We start from the raw sequence: 19,012 nt of genomic DNA on the forward strand, positions 1-19,012 counted from the left end.
TGCAAGTGAAGGTTGTATGCCTATTAAGATGTTCCACTGCAGTGGGTGCTGTGTATGACAGAGATAATAACTCATAGCTGCACTTTTCTGAGACTGTCATTTCATTATCCTAAATCCCTCTTTGCTTTTCCTAGAGAATAGCACCTACTCGCTGGGTTGGGGACTGCTTCTGGAAAACCATCTCTCTGCAGCTCCTGTTTTCCTCCCTCCTCCTGCTGTTGTGAGAATTTATTTTGGAGATTTCCTATTTCCTACTGCTTTGTTGCCTTTTGTGCTGAAGCTAGGAACTGTTCAGTATGTGACTCCGTTTTTACCTCCTGTCCTGCAATCACTTCTTGTTTCTTTTTTTGTAATTTTGACCACCTCGTGCCAAATTGTACCTTCCAGTGATGGAGGCCTTTCATTGACTTCAGCTGCTTCTATTTTCCACCAAGCAACAAACATGAATATCTGCCTGTTAAAGTGAGGAGTAGCTTGGCTTCCCACATCCCCATTTGAATGTGTTGCAGGTACCCTCATTCAGCTCCCTCATGCCAACATTTAAATCGGCTAGCCCTGCGCTAGGTGGTGGACTTTTCAGTAACAATTTCGGGTTGGTCATAAATTATCTTCGGTGCCTGCTGGAAATGTCAGCTTGTGTTACAAAAAAAGTGAGCTGTTGAAGCAATGTGCTGTGCGTTTGGAGGCAGCTGGGATTCAGCCTTCTGGGATTCACAAGAGCTACTAAATCCTGATCAAGCTCATGAATAAGTGGAAATAGACTTCACGATGCTTTGCATTTTTTGGTCTCTGCATTTTTATGAGGCGTTGAGTCAAGAGTTTAGTTGGACTTATGTGGATCTAGTAATTCAGCTGCCAGGTTTCTAGGATTCCTAATCAGGAAAGCACTTACACCCAGATTTGTAAGGGTATTGAGGTGGTTACTGTACTCAGCCTTGCACCATCTGAGGCTTGGTCTATAGTAGGCAAGCAAGTCAATGGCAGATATGCAATTCTAGCTACAGCAATTGCAATTCTAGCTAAAGTTGACTTACCTGCAATAACTTACATGACCGTCCTCACTGAGGGAGGTCAATGGAAGAGTTTACAGGTGTTGATTGTCAACCTCAGATACTTCGATTTCATGTTTCCTTACCAGGTGTGCAAAATTGAACTCTGGAAGATTTATCCTGAATGGGTTGATCTCCTGCTAAGCATGGACATGCCCTAAGTCTCTTTTTCAAAAGTAATTTCGATTCTTAGGAGCCAAAATCGTATTGACTGTCCATGGGATTTTGACATCAAAGTGCTTCATTCCCTTTTGAAAATGAGATTTAAATTGCAATACAGGGTGCAGCAATGCTTAGATGCCTTTTAAAATTCTGTGCCTTAAACATGTGGTTACCTGTTTTCTTGAATTGGCACTTTAATGTGTGTCAGGCCTCTGGTTTTAGGTTTCAACCATTAACTCCCCCTCATTACAAATGAAATAGATGATTTTGATCTAGTAAGCACTGGATATAATGAATATAGTTTATTATTCTCTAAGAGTTTATCCACACAGAGCAGTAATGATGGTGGCAGGGGTGTAATTTCTAAAGAACAAGATAATGTTGGGCATTAATTGATCTGTGTAGACCCTGCTAGTGTGCACTATAGTTTCCCTAGTGTGTTTTTAATATGGCGCTGTCTGAAGTGTCACTATGTTAAAAAGCCCTAGGGAACATGACAAAAAGATTGTGCATTAACAATGTATACTACTGTAATGGGTAATGAATATAATATACATTCCTCATTACATTGTAAAAGAGAGACACCCAACAATCCCCAGTTACTGAAAACCTACACAAAACTGAAATATTGCTGAAAATGAATTCCCAAAATTACATTAAAATACCCTGAAAAACAGAAGTGGTAAATGAATGTCACATCAAGTATGTTTGTGAAGTGTTAAATAGGGAATTAGGGAGCACAGAATGTTTTAACATAATCATCCTTTCTTTAGAATATGTCCTAGTTTATTGTGCCATCATTTTCTACATATATGCAATCTAAAAATATATTTTTTTAATCTGAAACAGGAGAATAGGAGGAAGTACTGGGAAAAGAATCAATTAATTGCTATTGAATTATCTGACTTGGTAATCTACTGCAAACCAACAAGCAAATCCAAGGACAATTTAGGTGATTTATTTTTAATAATAAATGTTACCTTGCCTGCTTGCATGCTAATCTTGTTCAAAGAAACATTATTTGAATGTTTAGAATTGAAAATAAAATCCTTTCTGTGCTGGGACAGCTCAGCCTCGTACCTGCAGGGTTTTCAGTGGCACACTGGAGAGAACTTTACTGTATTCAAATGATAAAACATCAGGTATAATCTAGTGAGTTACCAGCATTGTTTTGAGCATGCATCTGAAGGTGTCAGAGCTCAAGGGTAGGACTAACCGTGGAACAAACTCTTGGCATGAGAGAGGAGAGACAATCAAGGAGGAGTTAAAACTCTCAGAAGAGAACAACTTGCAAGTCATTCATTCAGGTTTTCCTTTTCCATATGCTGCATTTCTGAAATCAATAAAATGACCATGGCGAAGGGTGGGCAGCAATGCTGCCTGATGGGTTGAGGAAGTGACATTGTCCCTGATGATGGAACATGGAGGAGAGATGCGCTTTGGAGTTGTGGTCAATTTCCATCTGGCCTATCCAAGCCACTCTTCCAATATAACACTAAAAGTGAGGCTCGCCAGAAATCAGCATGCACTTGGCTCCTTTTGTCTGAAGAGATGAGGAAAAGGCTCTGGGTAAATTCTTTGTGATTTATGGAAAAAAGACTTGCTCTATATTATGTAACGTTTTACTCTGAGCGCCTGCTTGTCATTTACGTAAGGCCCCTGAAAGCTACTGGGTTAGTGTGATGATATCTGAGTGTGTAAATGGAGTGCCCTGTCAGTAAAAATTCCTCGATTGATGCTCAAATGGATTACTTTCTGGCTTTTTGCCATTGCAACTAGATTCATGGAATACCCAACAAGTATCTCCTTCCTGTTTAAGATTTTTTGTAAATGCTTGCAGTAAGCCATCAATGTAGACAGACATAATTGTAGTCATTGTCTGAGCCATTGTTAATCATGGCTTGCCCTCCAACCCCACCCCCCACTTACATGCAGGACAGGATGTCTTATTTAAATACGTGCTGCAGTGCTCAAAGAAGCCTTATGGGGACTGACGGGGTGAGAACCATGCTTTAGCCTTCCCCCAGCAGTCTACAATGAGCAATGAGAAGACTTGTTAGGCAGACAGGCTGTTTTCATTTTCTGACTCGATGTTCAGCTAGTTTGCAGTGTGTGCATTAACAAGCAGTCAATTACTGTGTTAAAGGATGAAGTAAAGCAAGGCTCCAGTGGAAGTGGAAAATAAATGGTTTGTTTTTTCTTTTCTTGGCCTCCTCTCTCCTCCTCCTCCTCCTCCTCCTCCTGTATAGAAAATCCTGATTTCAGAGAAGTCCGTTCTTTTGTGGAAACCAAGGCTGAAAGTGTTGTCAAGCAGAAGGCTGGTGAGCTGTTGAAATACAACCAAAAGGGACTGACGCGAGTCTACCCTAAAGGACAGAGAGTTGACTCATCCAATTATGACCCATTCCGACTCTGGTTTTGTGGTGCCCAGATGGTGGCTCTTAATTTCCAGACTCCAGGTAACATCCTCATAAGGAGGAACTTAATTGTCTTTCTTCCTTTCCATTGGCCATTAACAATTTTCCCCTCCAATCTGTTCTGCCAGCCTGGCAGCAAGAGGTGGAAAAAGTACCACAAAAGTTACCTGAGTAAAAATGTAGCTGCTTTCACTTCTGGGTACTTCATTACAATAAAGATGTGGTGTGTGCGTGTGTGTGCGCTCGCTTGCACTTTGAGTAGCTTTCCAGGAGGACACTGGTGACAGGTACTTAAGTACACCCCCTCTCCTAAGCAACTGTACTTTTACTCAAGTAACTTTTTGGGTACTTTTTCTGCTTCTGGTGGTTGTCCTTTCCAAGGTGTCTTGCTAAATGGAAGAGGGAATGAGAGTGCTTGAGAGAATTGAGACTAGGAGTTGTTTGCTTGTGACTTTGTGGACTGGCTACTCAGGTAAACCCCAGAAAATTAATCTCTTATCTACCCTGCAGAGTTCACTTGTGGGATCTGATGCAACTCCCTTGAAATCCATGGAGTCTTTCTCTTAAGTTTTTAGTAGGTGTTGGACGAGGTGTGTATGGCCACAACATTATCTGGTATAAATGCATAGATAGCTCCATGGATTTCCATAGTGACACCAATTAAAGCAGCTGAGGAGCTACTACATTACGTGTTACAGAGTTGTATTAACTGAATAATTCCATTTAATGATCAAGAGCTAGTAAAAGGGCTGGTTGGAGAAACTGTGATGGAATCACGTTCTGTCAGAATGCACAGGTCCATTGAGATTGACACACCTCATGAAATCATGTCAGGTGCCCAAGAATTAATTTCCTGTTTCACCATTTTTGGATATGAAGTGTGTAGATTTTTCATTTTGAAATCACTTGTTATTTTGTCTCTTAAGTTTGTATAATAATAAAAAGTTTCTAAAAGGTCAGTATCTAAGCAAAATGTTTCAAATTAGTCAAAATGAAATGTTCTGATCAACCTGGAAAATCAGTGGTTTTCCTTTATGGGGAATTTTGAAATGTTTAGTTTTTGTTCCTTTTTGAAACTGCAGAACGTTTTCTGAAAGTATCTTCTTCCCTCTGCACAGCTGTGTATATACTAGCTTGTACTGGTTAATGAATAGGTATTTCAACCAGTTCACTGGCAAGTGAAAATGTGTTTTGAATTTGGAAAGTCACAACATTTCTGGTTTGACAGAATATTCTCAGTTTTGGTATGAAATTCAGTGTGAATGCAAGCCTGTCTGTCAGATTTCTAATCAATGGACCAAGGACAATCAGTTCTAATTACAGAATCGAAACATGAGCCATCACCTTATTGTCTGTGAAAGCTGTAACCAGTGGAAATGGCATTAGGAAACCATCAAAGGGACACTTTGTGGTTCTTTTGGAGATAATAAAATGGGGGATTCTACTGTCATGGCTATTTCATTCTCTCCCTAGATAAATACATGCAAATAAACCATGCCTTGTTTTCACTTAATGGACGGACTGGATACATTTTGCAGCCAGAAAATATGCGAAATGCAGACTATGACCCAATGCCAAGTGAATCAAAGAGGAAATTGCAGATGATTTTAACAGTGAGGGTAAATTGTTTTTCTTTTGTAAATATATTCTTACAAGCAGTAAAGGTCCATATGACTGTTATATTTTCAGAGCCAGAACTGTGACAAATTGCCAAAACATGCTTTTATTTAAATGTCATTGTTTAAGAATAAAACTTATTCTGCCATTTTCCTTGAAATGCAATACATTTCTCTTTGTCATGTCAATAAATATAGACTATAAAACAGAAAAAATGAAATGTATATGGTGATGATTAAAAAAATCAAATCAACTTGTGTTCAACTTCACCTGTAGTTCTCATTTGAAAGATCCAGTTAGACTGGTTAGCAACAGATTTATGAGTTCATCTGGTTTTCAGTGTGAAAGAAATGTGCGTTTTATGATGAGGGGGAAAAAAGCCAGCAATGAGTGAGCTTTATCCCAAAAGGAAAAAAAAATGCAGCTATTTTGATACATGCTATCATGCCAGAATCTTATTTTTCCAAAAGAAAAATAATTTATTGTTTGAAAATTACACTACAGTGGGTTCTGGTGCCCTCTGTAAATTGAACTTGTTTGTGTTCTCAGCTGCTGTTCAGTAAGAGAGATATCTTCTATAATAACATGTTTTATGAGAAATGATGGTAAGGAACAAACACACCGTAACCACTTCTCACTGCTCTTTGGGATACAGACATGGGCTGTAAAAAGTAAAGCAAAAGAACAAATGCTTTTCAAAAACATTGAAAAGGCTACAAGAATATAGAAGCTCTCTATTATTTGATCATCAACAGAGTGGATCTGTTGAAGTGAGGCAACTTCTGTACATTCTATGGGAGTGTGGTCTCAAGAGCTGGATTTTCAGATAGTGTCCTCCATTTTTGCAGACACACTCTTGCACCCATAATTATTGATGCTAATGATTTTTAGTTACTTAGATGCTTGCCATTGATTTACACGTGCATTCATTGACCAGCCTGTGTCAATGACTAGAACTGTTGACGCAAATAATTGCTCATGTGAGATTACACCTGAAATTACTTATGCTTGCAAGGATAGACATGCACTTTCTCCTTTTCAGGAAGGAGAGGCAGCTGAAAATTTGGTTCATATTCTCAAATGCATTTAAGCAGGAGAGAAAAAAAATAAGAAAGAGAAAGGGTTTGTGTATGTGTATCTATATATATTTTGCATCTAAAAAAACCCGCCTTGAAAGATATTCAGATTGAAGAGTTGCGCGCGCACACACACACACACACACATAGGAAAATGACAGAATTCAGTTTTGCTTGTGCAGCTCTGATTCAGCCCCCTTGTGAAAACAAAAAGCAGTCAAGTAACACTTTAAAGACTAGCAAAATAGTTTATTAGATGAGCTTTCGTGGGACAGACCCACTTCTTCAGACCATAGCCAGACCAGAACACCTAATAAGCTCACCTAATAAACTATTTTGCTAGTCTTTGAAGTGCTACTTGACTGCTTTTTGTTTTGATAGTGTATAGACTAGCGCGGCTTCCTCTCTGTTACTATTCAGCCCCCTTGTGGTTATAAGTTGTGGTGCAGTCTTTAATAGTCACTGTTTTTCCCTGCCCCACAGAATCTGACCTCATTCAGTGAATGGTATTTATACAGTATTAATTCTCCCTTCCTCATTCAGTATGTGGCCCACTTGATACAAACCCTATACAGAGCACTGAATACAGAGTAATTAATTTCACTTTAAGTGTATCTGAAGTACTCTCACCATGGTATCTGAGGGCTTCACAAACATGAATGAATGAATCCTCATTACTTCCTTGTGAAATTAGGTAGAGGAACTGAGGCACAGAGAGATTAAGGCCAGAAGAATTAGCTGTATTGGGTATTGGTCTTGAGACGCCTGGGGCCTGATTTGTTAGAATATTGAGAATTTTAATAGCACTTCATAGTCCCAGAGCACGGCTCCAATCCACTCAGCTGCGGTCGTGAGCACTTAGAGTTTTTACAAATTAAACCCCAGGGCTGTCGTGTTGAGCATGGAGAAAGTGAAGAACACCCGATTAGTGGCCAACTGTGATTGTATTTGACTTGCTTAGCATCGCATAGGCACTCAGTGGTACAGGCAGGTATAGAATCCAATTATCCATCGTGACACTGTTTCCTTTACCATTCTGTCTCTTCCTGCAATTCCTCATCTCCTTTCTTCTCATGCTGGTAATAAAAGAGGCAGAAGAATGACTGGGAAGGAGAATCCACCACCTTCTCTACAGAACCCTGATTTCTTCCCAGAACATCATCCACCCTCCCTTCCTCCTCATCCATTTTTTTAATTCCTCTGCATCTGAGTCCAGCACCTTTCTGCTCCTACACCAGGATGCCTGCAGGAGCATATTGAGAGCGCAAGAAGTACAGGTCCCTGCTCTCAGCTTCTGTTTCTGGAGCCACAGTGGCCCTCAGCAGCTGGGAAGAGTAGTAACAAGCGAAGTCCTGCTGAAACTCCCTGCAACTGTGCACTCGTCCTGCAGGAAAGCCACATGCACAGTCTTGTTGGCACATAAGAGCTTTGAGGGATGGAGCATGCGCAGTACAGACAGAATTACTGGAGAGTTTAGCTGCTAAACTCCACCAAGTCTCTTTTGAGAACGTTTGAATTCCTCTTCCCCACACCCCCCGAGCCTTATACATTGTCCAGATTTGCATGTATTTTCACGGGGATGCTAATAGGCACCCCTCCATCACCAGGGAAACCCCTGGTCAAATTTCACGTCCCTGCTCCAAAGTGTGGGGGCACCAGAGCTGCTTAATGAAATAGTTATAAGAAGTTTATTTTCGCATGGACAAAGCATTTTCCTCCAATCTCATTTTGCAATGTCTGAAAATTAAAACTTGACAAACAAGTAGCTCCTCCCCATCAGCCTGAGTGAGATACTCAGGATGAAAATTTTCAGTGTGAATGGTTTTAACCTTGGAGTTATGCAGAGTCATAAGCAATTCACAATGGGAAGTGTAGAGCACCTAAGCTATGAGTTGGTACCTGTGTCAGTGATACATATTTCTATATGCACGCGCGCACACACACACATGCACCCCCCCCCCCGTCTATAATCTATTGGAGAGAAAATGTGCATATATGTGTTCTTGCAGATTTCTTGAAAAGAAGTTGTCTTTTTGAATGGCACTGCTGAATAGTTCTGTAGACCACTAGCAGTGTACAAATGACAGTGCCAAGTTTCCTTTTCAAATATTGGTATAACCTATTGTCCCTTTATAGGTTTTAGGTGCTCGCCATCTGCCTAAACCTGGCAGAAGCATTGCCTGCCCATTTGTGGAAGTGGAAATTTGTGGGGCTGAATGTGATGTTAGCAAATTCAAGACAACTGTTGTGAGTGAGTATCTACACAACCTTTTGGGTGGGAGTGGAATTGTGCTTCCAGTGCATTCGATCAAATTGGAGGAGGACTTCCACCATGCATAATCTCTATAATACAGGTTAAGATTTTGTTGTTATTTTTAATAAAAGTCAATGAAGAAAAATTCACAGAAGCCTCTGACTAGTCTGACTTTTACTAAAAATAATGAAGAGTGTGACTGTGGGCTGTGTGCGCATGTGGGAATGAATGGGAAAGAGGAGCCTTAATGTGGAAGTGGGGCGTCCAAAGCCAGCTGCCTGCAGTGTCTCGGAGCTGTGGATTCCCCCTGCCACGCTATAGCTGAAGCAGCAAATATGGTGGTCCTCTGAAAGTCACAAAATCCATGACCTCCCTGGCAATCTTTTCCTTATCTATAATTTACAAGCACCATATAATGGAAGGATAAGGAGGCTGTGTTCCTCTTAACGGATGTTTTGTGTATTAGTACTCTAATGCTTGCCTTAGAACCAATTAATTTTGGAACCTTCACTGTGTGTCCAGTTCAGGCAGAGAAATGTGCAAGTGTTAATCTGTGTTAGGTTCATAATAAGCTACATTTCTGTTAAGTTTCTGGCTTTGCGTAATTTCCATATTTTAAAACTGCTTGGTAAATTGATCTCTGCAGAGGCTGTGTGCGTTGTTTCTGGCTCTGTGTAATTTGAAAGCTTGTCTTTCTCCCCATCTGAAGTTGGTCCAGTAAAAGATAGTACCTCACCCTCCTTGTCTCTCTCTGAAGATGCTAGCCAGTTTCTGAAGGTGTGTTCCAAACAGAAAGATTCTAAGGTCCTGAGATGATTGTATGCAGCATTGAGCTCAAAGATTAGATAATTTCTTTGGCGATATCTTGGACAGGAAGGGTGGTCATACAGCAATGGAGAATGAACCAACAAAATCAAGGAAAATATCCCCTTGAGTTTAGGAGCTGTGTGCACAAATGAGGTTTGTTTAATAAACATGTCTGTGTGGGGCAGAGTTGCATCAAAAGTCCAATGGGGTAAGCATTTGAAATGTAAGGTTGCTGCTGGATGGTTTTTCTTTTGTTCAGCCATCTGATTGGCTGTCTCTTTGAGTGTCTGTGTGACGGGCTGAACTAAGCCCCAATGCCCCTGTAGAAGGCCAGAGGTTTTGCCACACCTCATCCCAGTGAGAGGAGTAGAAAAGGGGTCCTCCAGGAAAGACAGAGTGGCTGTCTTTGTGGCAACCAATCAGGAACCAGCAGGCTGGTATAAAAGAAGCTGCTGGCAGGTCTATACACTGACTGGGAAACCAGCAGCACTACAAACAGCTCTGAGTGTGAGCTGGACTTAGACCTGAGTGAGGGCCAGATCCAGTGGCTGTAGACTGGCCACAAGCCTAACACAAGAACCGACAGGATCCTAGTCAGATCCTAGTCCCAGAACCTTGAAGGCAATCAGGTAAAGACTTTATGTGGCTCCCATGGATACCGTTACAGCCTGATTTGGCATTGAGATGCCTTGCTGCTGTCTGTGAACGATGAAGCCCTATTTCTAGTTATCCACCCTGAAGAACTCTGTGAATGGAATGAGTGATGAATGTTCAGTAGGGAGCTGCATCAATAGGGAGCCACAGTGTTTCCCCAGAGAAGAGTATTTTGATCCTCATATTTTGAGCTGGTGATTGACTTACAGCCTTGCTTTTCAAACAGCATGCCATGGCATACTGGTGTGCCGAGAGCACTGTCCGAGTGTGCTGGGAAATTTTGTCAGTTTTCTCTCATTGTGGCTCTTTGCAGAGCCACCGTGAGGGGAAATGCCAACCCCTCAGGACCCTGTTTGTACCAGGAAGCAGCTGAAATGCTGCTTTGCGGCTTGAATGAGGTGACCAGAAGCCTGCCCCCACTCCCTGCCATGGCAAGAGGAAGTGAGGGAGGGCAGAAGCCTGTTGGAGCTGAGGCATGGTTTAAATGCCGTGTCCTGGCTCTAATAGACTGGCAGGGAGGGGAGCTGCTTTCAGTAGTTACTTGTTTACTCAACATCCCTAGCAGGGCACTGAGCAGATTTAGAAAATGTGTCTGTGCTGGCTGGCTAAGAGGGTGTAGTCTGTGGTGGATTTGATCCTGGTTTAGCTGGTTGTATGCAATATGTTGCAAACCTTTCTACTAAGACTGTAAACACAGTACATGTAAGTCAATGTGACACTTATGAGCAGTCAATTCAGCTGAAAAAATGGGTCTGCTGTGGCATTCTTTGTCTCATTGAAATGTGCCGTGTGAGTGAAAAGGTTGGGAACTGATGACATACAGCGCCAGATTTTCAGCCACCAGAACACATGCAGATGATGCCACAAAACTTCACCAGTAGATATGCAAGCTGGGTAGCTGCTTATCTTCTGCTGAGTGTGTTTCATGGTAGTGTCTGTTTTGCTCACTAACATGACAAGCAATTAATCTTTTAAAAATAGATGTCCAGGTAGGTATTTTTATATAAATATTTAAAATATGAGCAAATGTGTTTAAATTCAGCAATTTTAAGAGATTCCCCCCACCCCCAAGAACTTCTTACATGGGCACACAAAAATGGGTGGGATAAGGAGTGTCAGACTTCATGTCTAATCCCAGCATGTGCCTTTGGATATATGCTTGTATGTGCATGAAGGGAAGAGAATGTATCACATCATAAAAGTATTCCTTTCGTTCCAGATGACAATGGCCTTAACCCAGTTTGGGCACCCTGTCCGGAGCACGTAAAGTTTGAAATTTATGATCCTAACCTAGCGTTTCTGCGCTTCGTTGTTTACGAGGAGGATATGTTCAGCGACCCCAATTTCTTAGCACACGCCACTTTTCCCATTAAAGGAATCAAATCAGGTAAATGGTCTTTAGAACTGGTAGTACTGTTCATTGGGTCTCAAAACTTAGGGAGTAAAAAGCCCATCCAGGCAAGGCACACCTTGGGAGAATAACTACTTTAAGCTAAAATTCCATGATCTCCTGCTGAATTAGGATGTCAGGTGTGTTGGAAAGCATCTTTTCAATGAATAGCCCACCATCCCATTGTTTTTCATCCTTTTTGAAAAAGGAAAAAGGTACATAAAACATTGTTGTATCAGCAACAACAAAACGGGTTTGGAACTACTTACTGTAGCAAGATGGTCTGTTTCAGTTCTTGCATTCTTGGTCTTGCAATCTGACCCACTGGATTAGGAGATCGCAAATGCCAAAAAAGGATTGATGTTCTGAATCCCATTTAACACCCGGTTATAGGTTTATTCCAGAAGGGTAAAAGTGTCTGTGCTGCTATGTTTGTGCCTACCTTTTTGTGGTTGGTTATGGAAAGATTACTGTGATTTAGTTCATTTTGCCATGGTTGCCATTGCTAATTTGATTGTGCTCCAAATCAGTTCTGCAGAGATCACTGCTTTAGATTCTTCTGCTATCTTCACCATCACCATCATCATCAACAACAACCATGGGCTCAGTGCCCATTGGTGTCTGATGCCTCTCTCACTGTTTGCTTCTCTGCTATCTTGCTTTGCTTTATTGTAGCTGATCCAAGTGTGGGCATCTCTTGAGTTAATGTCTAATTTCTCCAGACCTCATTTGATTAGTAGGGGTTTGGAAAACTTCATCACCCATCTCTGCTTGCTTCTTCCTTTTAAAAGTCAAAGCTCTGCCTGCTCCAAAGAATGGAGCAGGTGAGCAGACTAGCAGGATCCCCACCCAGTCCCACGAATGTGTGTCCCTAACAACAAGCAACTGTTCCTCCTTTGTTTTTAACTCCCTCTGTGTACCCTCTCCCCAGGTTTTAGGTCAGTTCCTCTCAAAAATGGTTACAGTGAAGATATAGAGCTGGCTTCCCTTCTGGTTTTCTGTGAAATGGAGCAAGTTTTGGTAAGTGCAAAGCCAGTTCCTGTGTGTTACACTTTCCTCACCACTTCTGCTACACCCAGAGCATGTCACTGAGTTCTTTGTGGTAACTAAGTGGTGACAGTTCAGCTCTCTGTCTGATACAGCATGACCCCAAAGCAGTGAAGGGCAACCTGTGCTAGTGAATGGGCTGCATGAGTGGCCTTCCCTCATCTCAGTGGGCTGCAAAATTGTCGCACCGAAGACAGTCTCCAGGGATAGGGTAGTTTTGCTAACTGCGCTGGCATACCTAGAATTTGCAGGATGCACTGATTGAACCATAGCAACACTTTGGATACAGAGGGAATGCGTGGCTCTTACAGCCAGTATCAAGTAGAGTCAGCATGCCCCTGTGCCCTTGCTTTACATGCATGTCACTTTAGCAATATCAGCAGGAAAAAACCTATGTGGATGGAAGTTAGCAGAATCTGTCAGCCGTGCACCTGGGCAGTGGTTAGCATAATGTATTGTGGATCACACATAGAACCCTTGATGGGCCACAGTTTGCCCAGCACTGCCCTAATGTCCATTAACCCAAATGCAGTTGCTTGCTGGCTGGGATGTAGTCTCACTCTTTAAGAACATCCTGTTCTTGCACAGCACTGCTTCTGGCGTGTTTGATTGCAATGAAAGCAGCTAGAACTGAACTCTCCAGCTGTCGAAAAGAGCTTCTCAACCACGTATGCCCCTCTTGTGGGTGAGACTCACTGATCTTGACTGCTCACTTGGCAGTAGATACTCAGGAGAGAATATATTCCTCCTCTGGACTCCAGAGTCTGTTTCAATAAAACAGAAAGCTTTGCCAAAGAGCAAAAGGGAAGACAGTAATGGCCAGTAATTCAGAAAAAACAGTGACCCAGCACTTGGTCCTAGTGCAGATAAACCTGCCTCATTTAAGCCTTGACAGAACCACTGTTAGAACCACTAAAATTTTGTTTGCATATAATCCTTGTCTTGAAAAAAATGTACACATCCCCAGTCATAGACTTAGCCAGGCAGCAAGGTGAGCTGTAAGCCAGTGGATCCCAACCTTTTCAGTAACACAGCACACTTCAATGAGACAAACGCTTCCAAGGCACACCCACTTTTTTCAGCTGAATCCATTGCTCGTAAACGTTGCCCCTCTCCACCCGCCCATTGGAGCTGGGATGTGGCATTTAAATCACATTCCAGCTCCAACAGATGCCTGTCCTTGCCTCTTGCCCAATAGGGAGCAGACAGCCTTGCTGCTTGAGCCCCATCTGGCACGGGGTCATTAATTTCCCCCGGGGGCGGGGAGGAGAAATGGGTGAACTTTCAGCACACACTTGGACAGTTCTCATGGTACACTGGTTGAGAACCACTGCTGCAAGCAATTACAATTGATACCTGAAGGTATTGCCTGCAGTACGTTAAATCAGAGCATCCTGTTTGTTTAGCACTCTCTCCACATTCCAAATTTGCAAGTCACAATTCTCCAGGCTTCCTGCTAGGGTCTCCAGCTGATCTCCCACATACTGTAAACTTCAGAGGGAAAAATACTGTGCTTCTGCTTTATGTTGGCATAAGCCCACTGGAGTTGATGGAGTGACTCCAAACATAGGCTGCTGTAACTGACACCAGAATCTGGCCATTGCATTTCTTATAGGAAAACAGTAGATGTTTTTCAAGGGTAAGTCCATGGGTCTTTGGCGGGATTTATCCATATAGCTACATAGCCCTGCTGCCTCAGGTATTGCATTCACAGTCATGCTCAGATTCATAGGAGAAGCAGCAGTTTTGGGCCATGGTGCTTCCCAGATCTTCCACCTTGTATAGAAAGTCTCACAAGACCCCATATGAGCTGACTGTGTGTAATCCTGTCATAGCTGCTTGGCAGGCACTGAGCTTTCCATTAGTCACTGGAGAAGGGAGTGGGAAGAGGAGCTGAAGGGAAATAAAAGGTCAGGAGTGCAGGGTCATGAAGAGGAAGGAAGGGTACTGAGGAAGAAAAGGGGTCATAGGTGAGAGGAGGGTCATAATATAATGTATATTCTTTTAAAGAGCTTTGAAACATATAAGGTCTTTAATACCATGGGGATGAGCCTGGCATAGATGGCTACGTAGAGTTTTGTATTGCTGCTTCCTACAACTCTTGCATCTGCTTCCGTTAGTGACTGTCATCCCCATTGCTTTCCAGAGTGATCCTCATGCTCAGTGTGTAAATACACTGAGAATCCCTGGCATCTGGATCTTCTTTGGAAATCCACCTCATTATTTGCCTGGGCCAGTGGTGTCTTTTAAAGTGTTGTTCAGAGCAGCCTGACACTTCCCAGCCTGTCATCAGCAAGTCCTTTGACTATAGCACATCTCACAGCCTCACTTCCTGTTCTTCCAGCCAATGCCAAAATTAAGATGCAGCACAAATGTCTGTTTACAGATGCAGGGGTGGGAGAAACTTTAAAGATATTTTGACAGTCTGTAGTGAACAAAGACTTGCTACTGTCATACTGTTTTTAGAAGCTTTGCCAAACCAATTTAGAAGCATCATAAAAAAGATCAAGACCTTCTCCATCTGTTAGGCTGTGCTAAAATGATTTCTTCATAAAATGTTATAAGTTAATAAGAGGTATGTTTATGCAGAAAGCCCATCTGCATATGCTTGGAGAGAAAATCTAAAATTATGAAAGGGCTTGCAGATGGTTTATTTATTGAGACGTATTTCCAGCAGATCTACGTCAATTTATTGAGATGTAGAGGTGCAAAAATGTTGTAACAGTGTATAAATTGTCACGTCAGCCAGTCTCTTTGGAAATTAACTGGAGTCTCTCTCTATATTCTGGAAAGGTAAGTGTATTAAGAAAGTTTTCAGATTAGAAGACTGTCTTATTTGCTTGCAGATTTGATTTACTTGCTGTGGAAAGTCTGTTTTTGAAGCATTCTCAGGTTCCAGTCAGCTTAGCTGGTATTTGTGTTTTTAACATAAAGATTAAAGTAGACACTTTTGAAATCTAGTGTTGGTGGATACAATTATTTTTGAGAATAAATGAGGGCATGCAGAGTGATCTAAGTGATCAGCAATTGGCTGTTTGCATGAACTTACTTATGACTGAAGGAGGTGATGTTGGTCTTCATTAGAAATCAGGACCTTTATTCCATAATTTGTAATGTAGAGTGGAGAGAGGCTGTATATCAGCTCCTTGACACCCTCTGAGAAGGAGCTGCAACAGGGTTGTAGCTGTCGTGCAGGGGATAGGCAGATGTATATGTTTTGTGAGAGTACCCACCTTTCATTTTAGAGTTTAACTCGATGAGTATGTTGCAGAGCCCATCCATTTTCCCAGGCGTTATGGGGACTCACTGGGCTGAGGGATAAAAGGGGCTTGATTATTAGCACATCTGTTGTGACAGTGTCTTATGTTTATGGATCACACAGTTCTTGGTTGATGTGGGATGCTTTGAGCTTAGTGTGGAATTTAAGACCTCAGTGCTGTCAAGACTTACGCAGATGAGATTATGCATGTGAATACTGTTTTAAAATAGGCTATAAAGAGTTATGCGGTTTCCTGATTGTTTGTGAAGAGTTTTGACTGTCCTTTTTATAGAAGATAACATGCAATTACAAATCATAGAATCCTAGGGCCGGTAAAGACCTCAGGAGGTCATCGAGTCCAGCTCCCTGGCTAAAGCAGGATCAACCCTAACTAAATCATCCCAGCCAGGACTTTGTCAAGCTGGGACTTAAAAACCTCTAGGGATAGAGATTCTGCCACCTCTCTAGGAAACTCATTCTAGTGCTTCACCATCCTCATGGTGAAACAGTTTTTCCTAATATCCAACCTACACCTCCCACTCTGTAATTTGAGACCTTTGCTCCTTGTTCTGCCATTGGTCACTACTGAGAACAGCCTCTCTCCATCCTCTTTAGAGACCCCCTTCAGGAAGTTGAAGGCTGCTATCAAATCACCCCTCACTCTTCTCTTCTTCTGCAAACTAAATAAGCCAGATCCCTCGGCCTCGCCTCATAGGTCATGTGATCCAGCCCCCTAGTCTTTTTCATTGCTCCCCACTGGACCCACTCCAATGCATCCATATCCTTTCTATTCTGGGGAACCCAGAACTGGATGCAATACTCCAGATGAGGCCTCACCAGTGTTGAATATAGGGGAATAATAACTTCTTTAGATCTGCTGGAAATGCTTCTCCTAACGCATCCCAATATGCCATTAGCCTTCTTGGGTACAAAGACACACGGTTGACTCATATATCCAGCCTTTCATCCACTGTAATCCCCAGGTCCTTTCCTGCTGTACTACTACTTAACCAGTCGGCATCCAGCCTGTAATAGTGCTTAGGCTTCCTGCATCCCAGGTGCAGGACTCCGCACTTGTCCTGTTGAACCACATCAGATTTCTTTTGGCCCAGAAACAGTCAGCAGAATCCAAGGGGCCTCCAAGCCAAGGCCTTGCCCACCCCCCTGTTTCTCTTTACAGTCCAGGCAAATAGCCTTCCTACTCTAACTTCCAATTCAAACTGCCAGGCCCCACCATTGTCACCTGTGAGCTCATATTACCACTATACATTAATGCTGCCTAACGAAACTTAGATGAAAAGTAAAGGCCTAATCCTGCAAACATTAGGGGTCTGTATGTTTACACTTCAGCTTGGACAGAGCTTCTCAGCTGGGTAAACAACCCCACTCCAGCATAACTCATGTTGATATGCTAAAAAGAGCCATGTGGTTTGAGTGGCAGGTTGATGCTTCAAGCCCACCTGGTCCCCTGGATCTGAACTTTGATGGCTAACCTGAGTCTCTGCTGGAGCTGCACCCTCTGCCGCTTTTTTTTAGTATAGTAGGTTGAACCTGCTTGGACTGGGAAGCTCCTTCCTGGCTGCAGCGTAGACATACATTAAGGAGAAGTTTCTCCATAGATGTGACCTGTCATAGCAGCAGTGGAGTCCATTGAGCTATGACATTTTACACCAGTGAAGGATCTGTCCCTCAGCCAGAGTACGTAGGGCCATGAATGGTTCCATTTAATGTGTGATGTTTGCGGGATCTGACCTTTCCTCGGCAATTTAATAAGAAACTCCATTGGAAGCAATTGAGATTTAGTAGTAAATCCCATCCTACATAGTGTTTGCGTATTGGGCTCTATCAGATGTAGCCTTCAAAACTTAAAATTTCCTTCCAGTGTTACAAGACAATTAGAAGATAAACGCAGTCATAATATGCAGCTTTCTCCTTTTCTTTCCTCAGCAGACCTGTAAACTGAATGGAATGCTTTCTCTCTAATCCATTTATTTCTCACTGATCATGATGGTGTGTGAGCAGCTTATCCTTTTTTTTTTTTTTTTTTGTTAAAGCTTATTTTTATCAACATCACCTTTTCCAGTGTTTTCTCAGTTATTTATTTTGTTTCCAGATATGTCATAAAAATGAATTTGCAAACCACCTTGTAGGAAACAAACTGTAGGAAGAATAGCTTGTGTAAGACATTGAACTGGTTGCTGATGTTCTTTTCCTCTTGAAGGAAAGTGAAGAAGAGCTATATTCATCATGTCGGCAGCTTCGGAAGCGCCAAGCAGAGCTGAACAACCAGCTCTTCCTTTATGATACCCATCAGAACTTAAGGAACCCTAACAGAGATGCTTTACTAAAAGAATTCAGTGTGAATGAGAACCAATTACAATTGTACCAGGATACATGCAACAGGAGGTAAGTTGATCCTTTTTATCCTACCCAGGGAACCCCCAAAAGGCTCCTCATGTCTAAGGGGTCCTGTACAGCACGATGGCTTCAGCTTTGTTAAGATAAGATACTTTTTAGCTTATCTGACTTGCACCAAATGCTACACTTCACTCCTGTAAAGGGAGTTGGAGCTGCCTCTGAGGCAGACTCCAGCAACCAATGCCGATGAGTCTCTGGGTCCCAGTGACACCCCAAATGCCACAACCTTTGGTGCTTGGACCCTTCCATGCCATCCAGCTGAAACAGCCAAATAAACTACCTACCATAAAGACTGCATTGTGACATAGACATAGTAGAACACATGGAGGCAAGCACATAGGTCTGGTTTGACCTAAACACAAATGAAAATGCAATGGTTATTCTTAGTGACAACATGGAATTACCAGTTAAATACCTAGACTCTGCCTTAAGGGAAAAGACCCCTTGCCTTAAGCCTTGCCACAGCTCCTGGCTGGGTACAAGGAGACAGGACCTACCCATAGCAAGGGGAGATTCTGAATGGATCTTTGCTCCTCCCTCAGCCTAAAGCAGCGGGGGGGTCCAAACCCTTTCTTCCCAGCCAGTCAGGTCTCTTTAGTAGCAGAGACCTGCCCAATGCCACAGGTCAGTGCAGAGCCAAGCAATGATTGGTCAGTAGGAACAAGGTGCTCCCGGCATTCACCTAGAGAAATCCCAACTGCCGCTCTCCTGCCACATCCTGCATCTGTGGTAGCATTAAGGGCAGGTACCTGAGCTGAGTTAGTATTACAGGCTAGAGGTAGGAGCAAAGGACTGGGAGTTGAAATTCATGAGTTCTATCCATAAGTCTACATACTTCCTGTGCGCAGTAGTTCCTTGAGTC

At 42.4% G+C, this 19,012-nt stretch overlaps 1 protein-coding gene across 3 annotated transcripts in view; it reads left to right on the top strand.

Annotated features, from left to right (window-relative positions):
• The window catches only part of PLCG2 (phospholipase C gamma 2), a 111,218-nt gene that overhangs the window by 86,160 nt on the left and 6,046 nt on the right, over positions 1–19,012 (top strand). For all 3 annotated transcript variants that reach the window (XM_075008598.1, XM_075008599.1, XM_075008600.1), the window contains exons 26-32: positions 2,061–2,163; positions 3,461–3,670; positions 5,102–5,247; positions 8,458–8,572; positions 11,256–11,423; positions 12,358–12,446; positions 17,954–18,138. In XM_075008598.1, coding sequence (XP_074864699.1) covers positions 2,061–2,163; positions 3,461–3,670; positions 5,102–5,247; positions 8,458–8,572; positions 11,256–11,423; positions 12,358–12,446; positions 17,954–18,138 — 1,016 coding nt within the window. The remainder of the gene's footprint in view (positions 1–2,060; positions 2,164–3,460; positions 3,671–5,101; positions 5,248–8,457; positions 8,573–11,255; positions 11,424–12,357; positions 12,447–17,953; positions 18,139–19,012) is intronic.

Source organism: Carettochelys insculpta, chromosome 14 (assembly GCF_033958435.1).
Source record: "Carettochelys insculpta isolate YL-2023 chromosome 14, ASM3395843v1, whole genome shotgun sequence".
In the NCBI taxonomy this organism is placed as follows: Eukaryota; Metazoa; Chordata; order Testudines; family Carettochelyidae; genus Carettochelys; species Carettochelys insculpta.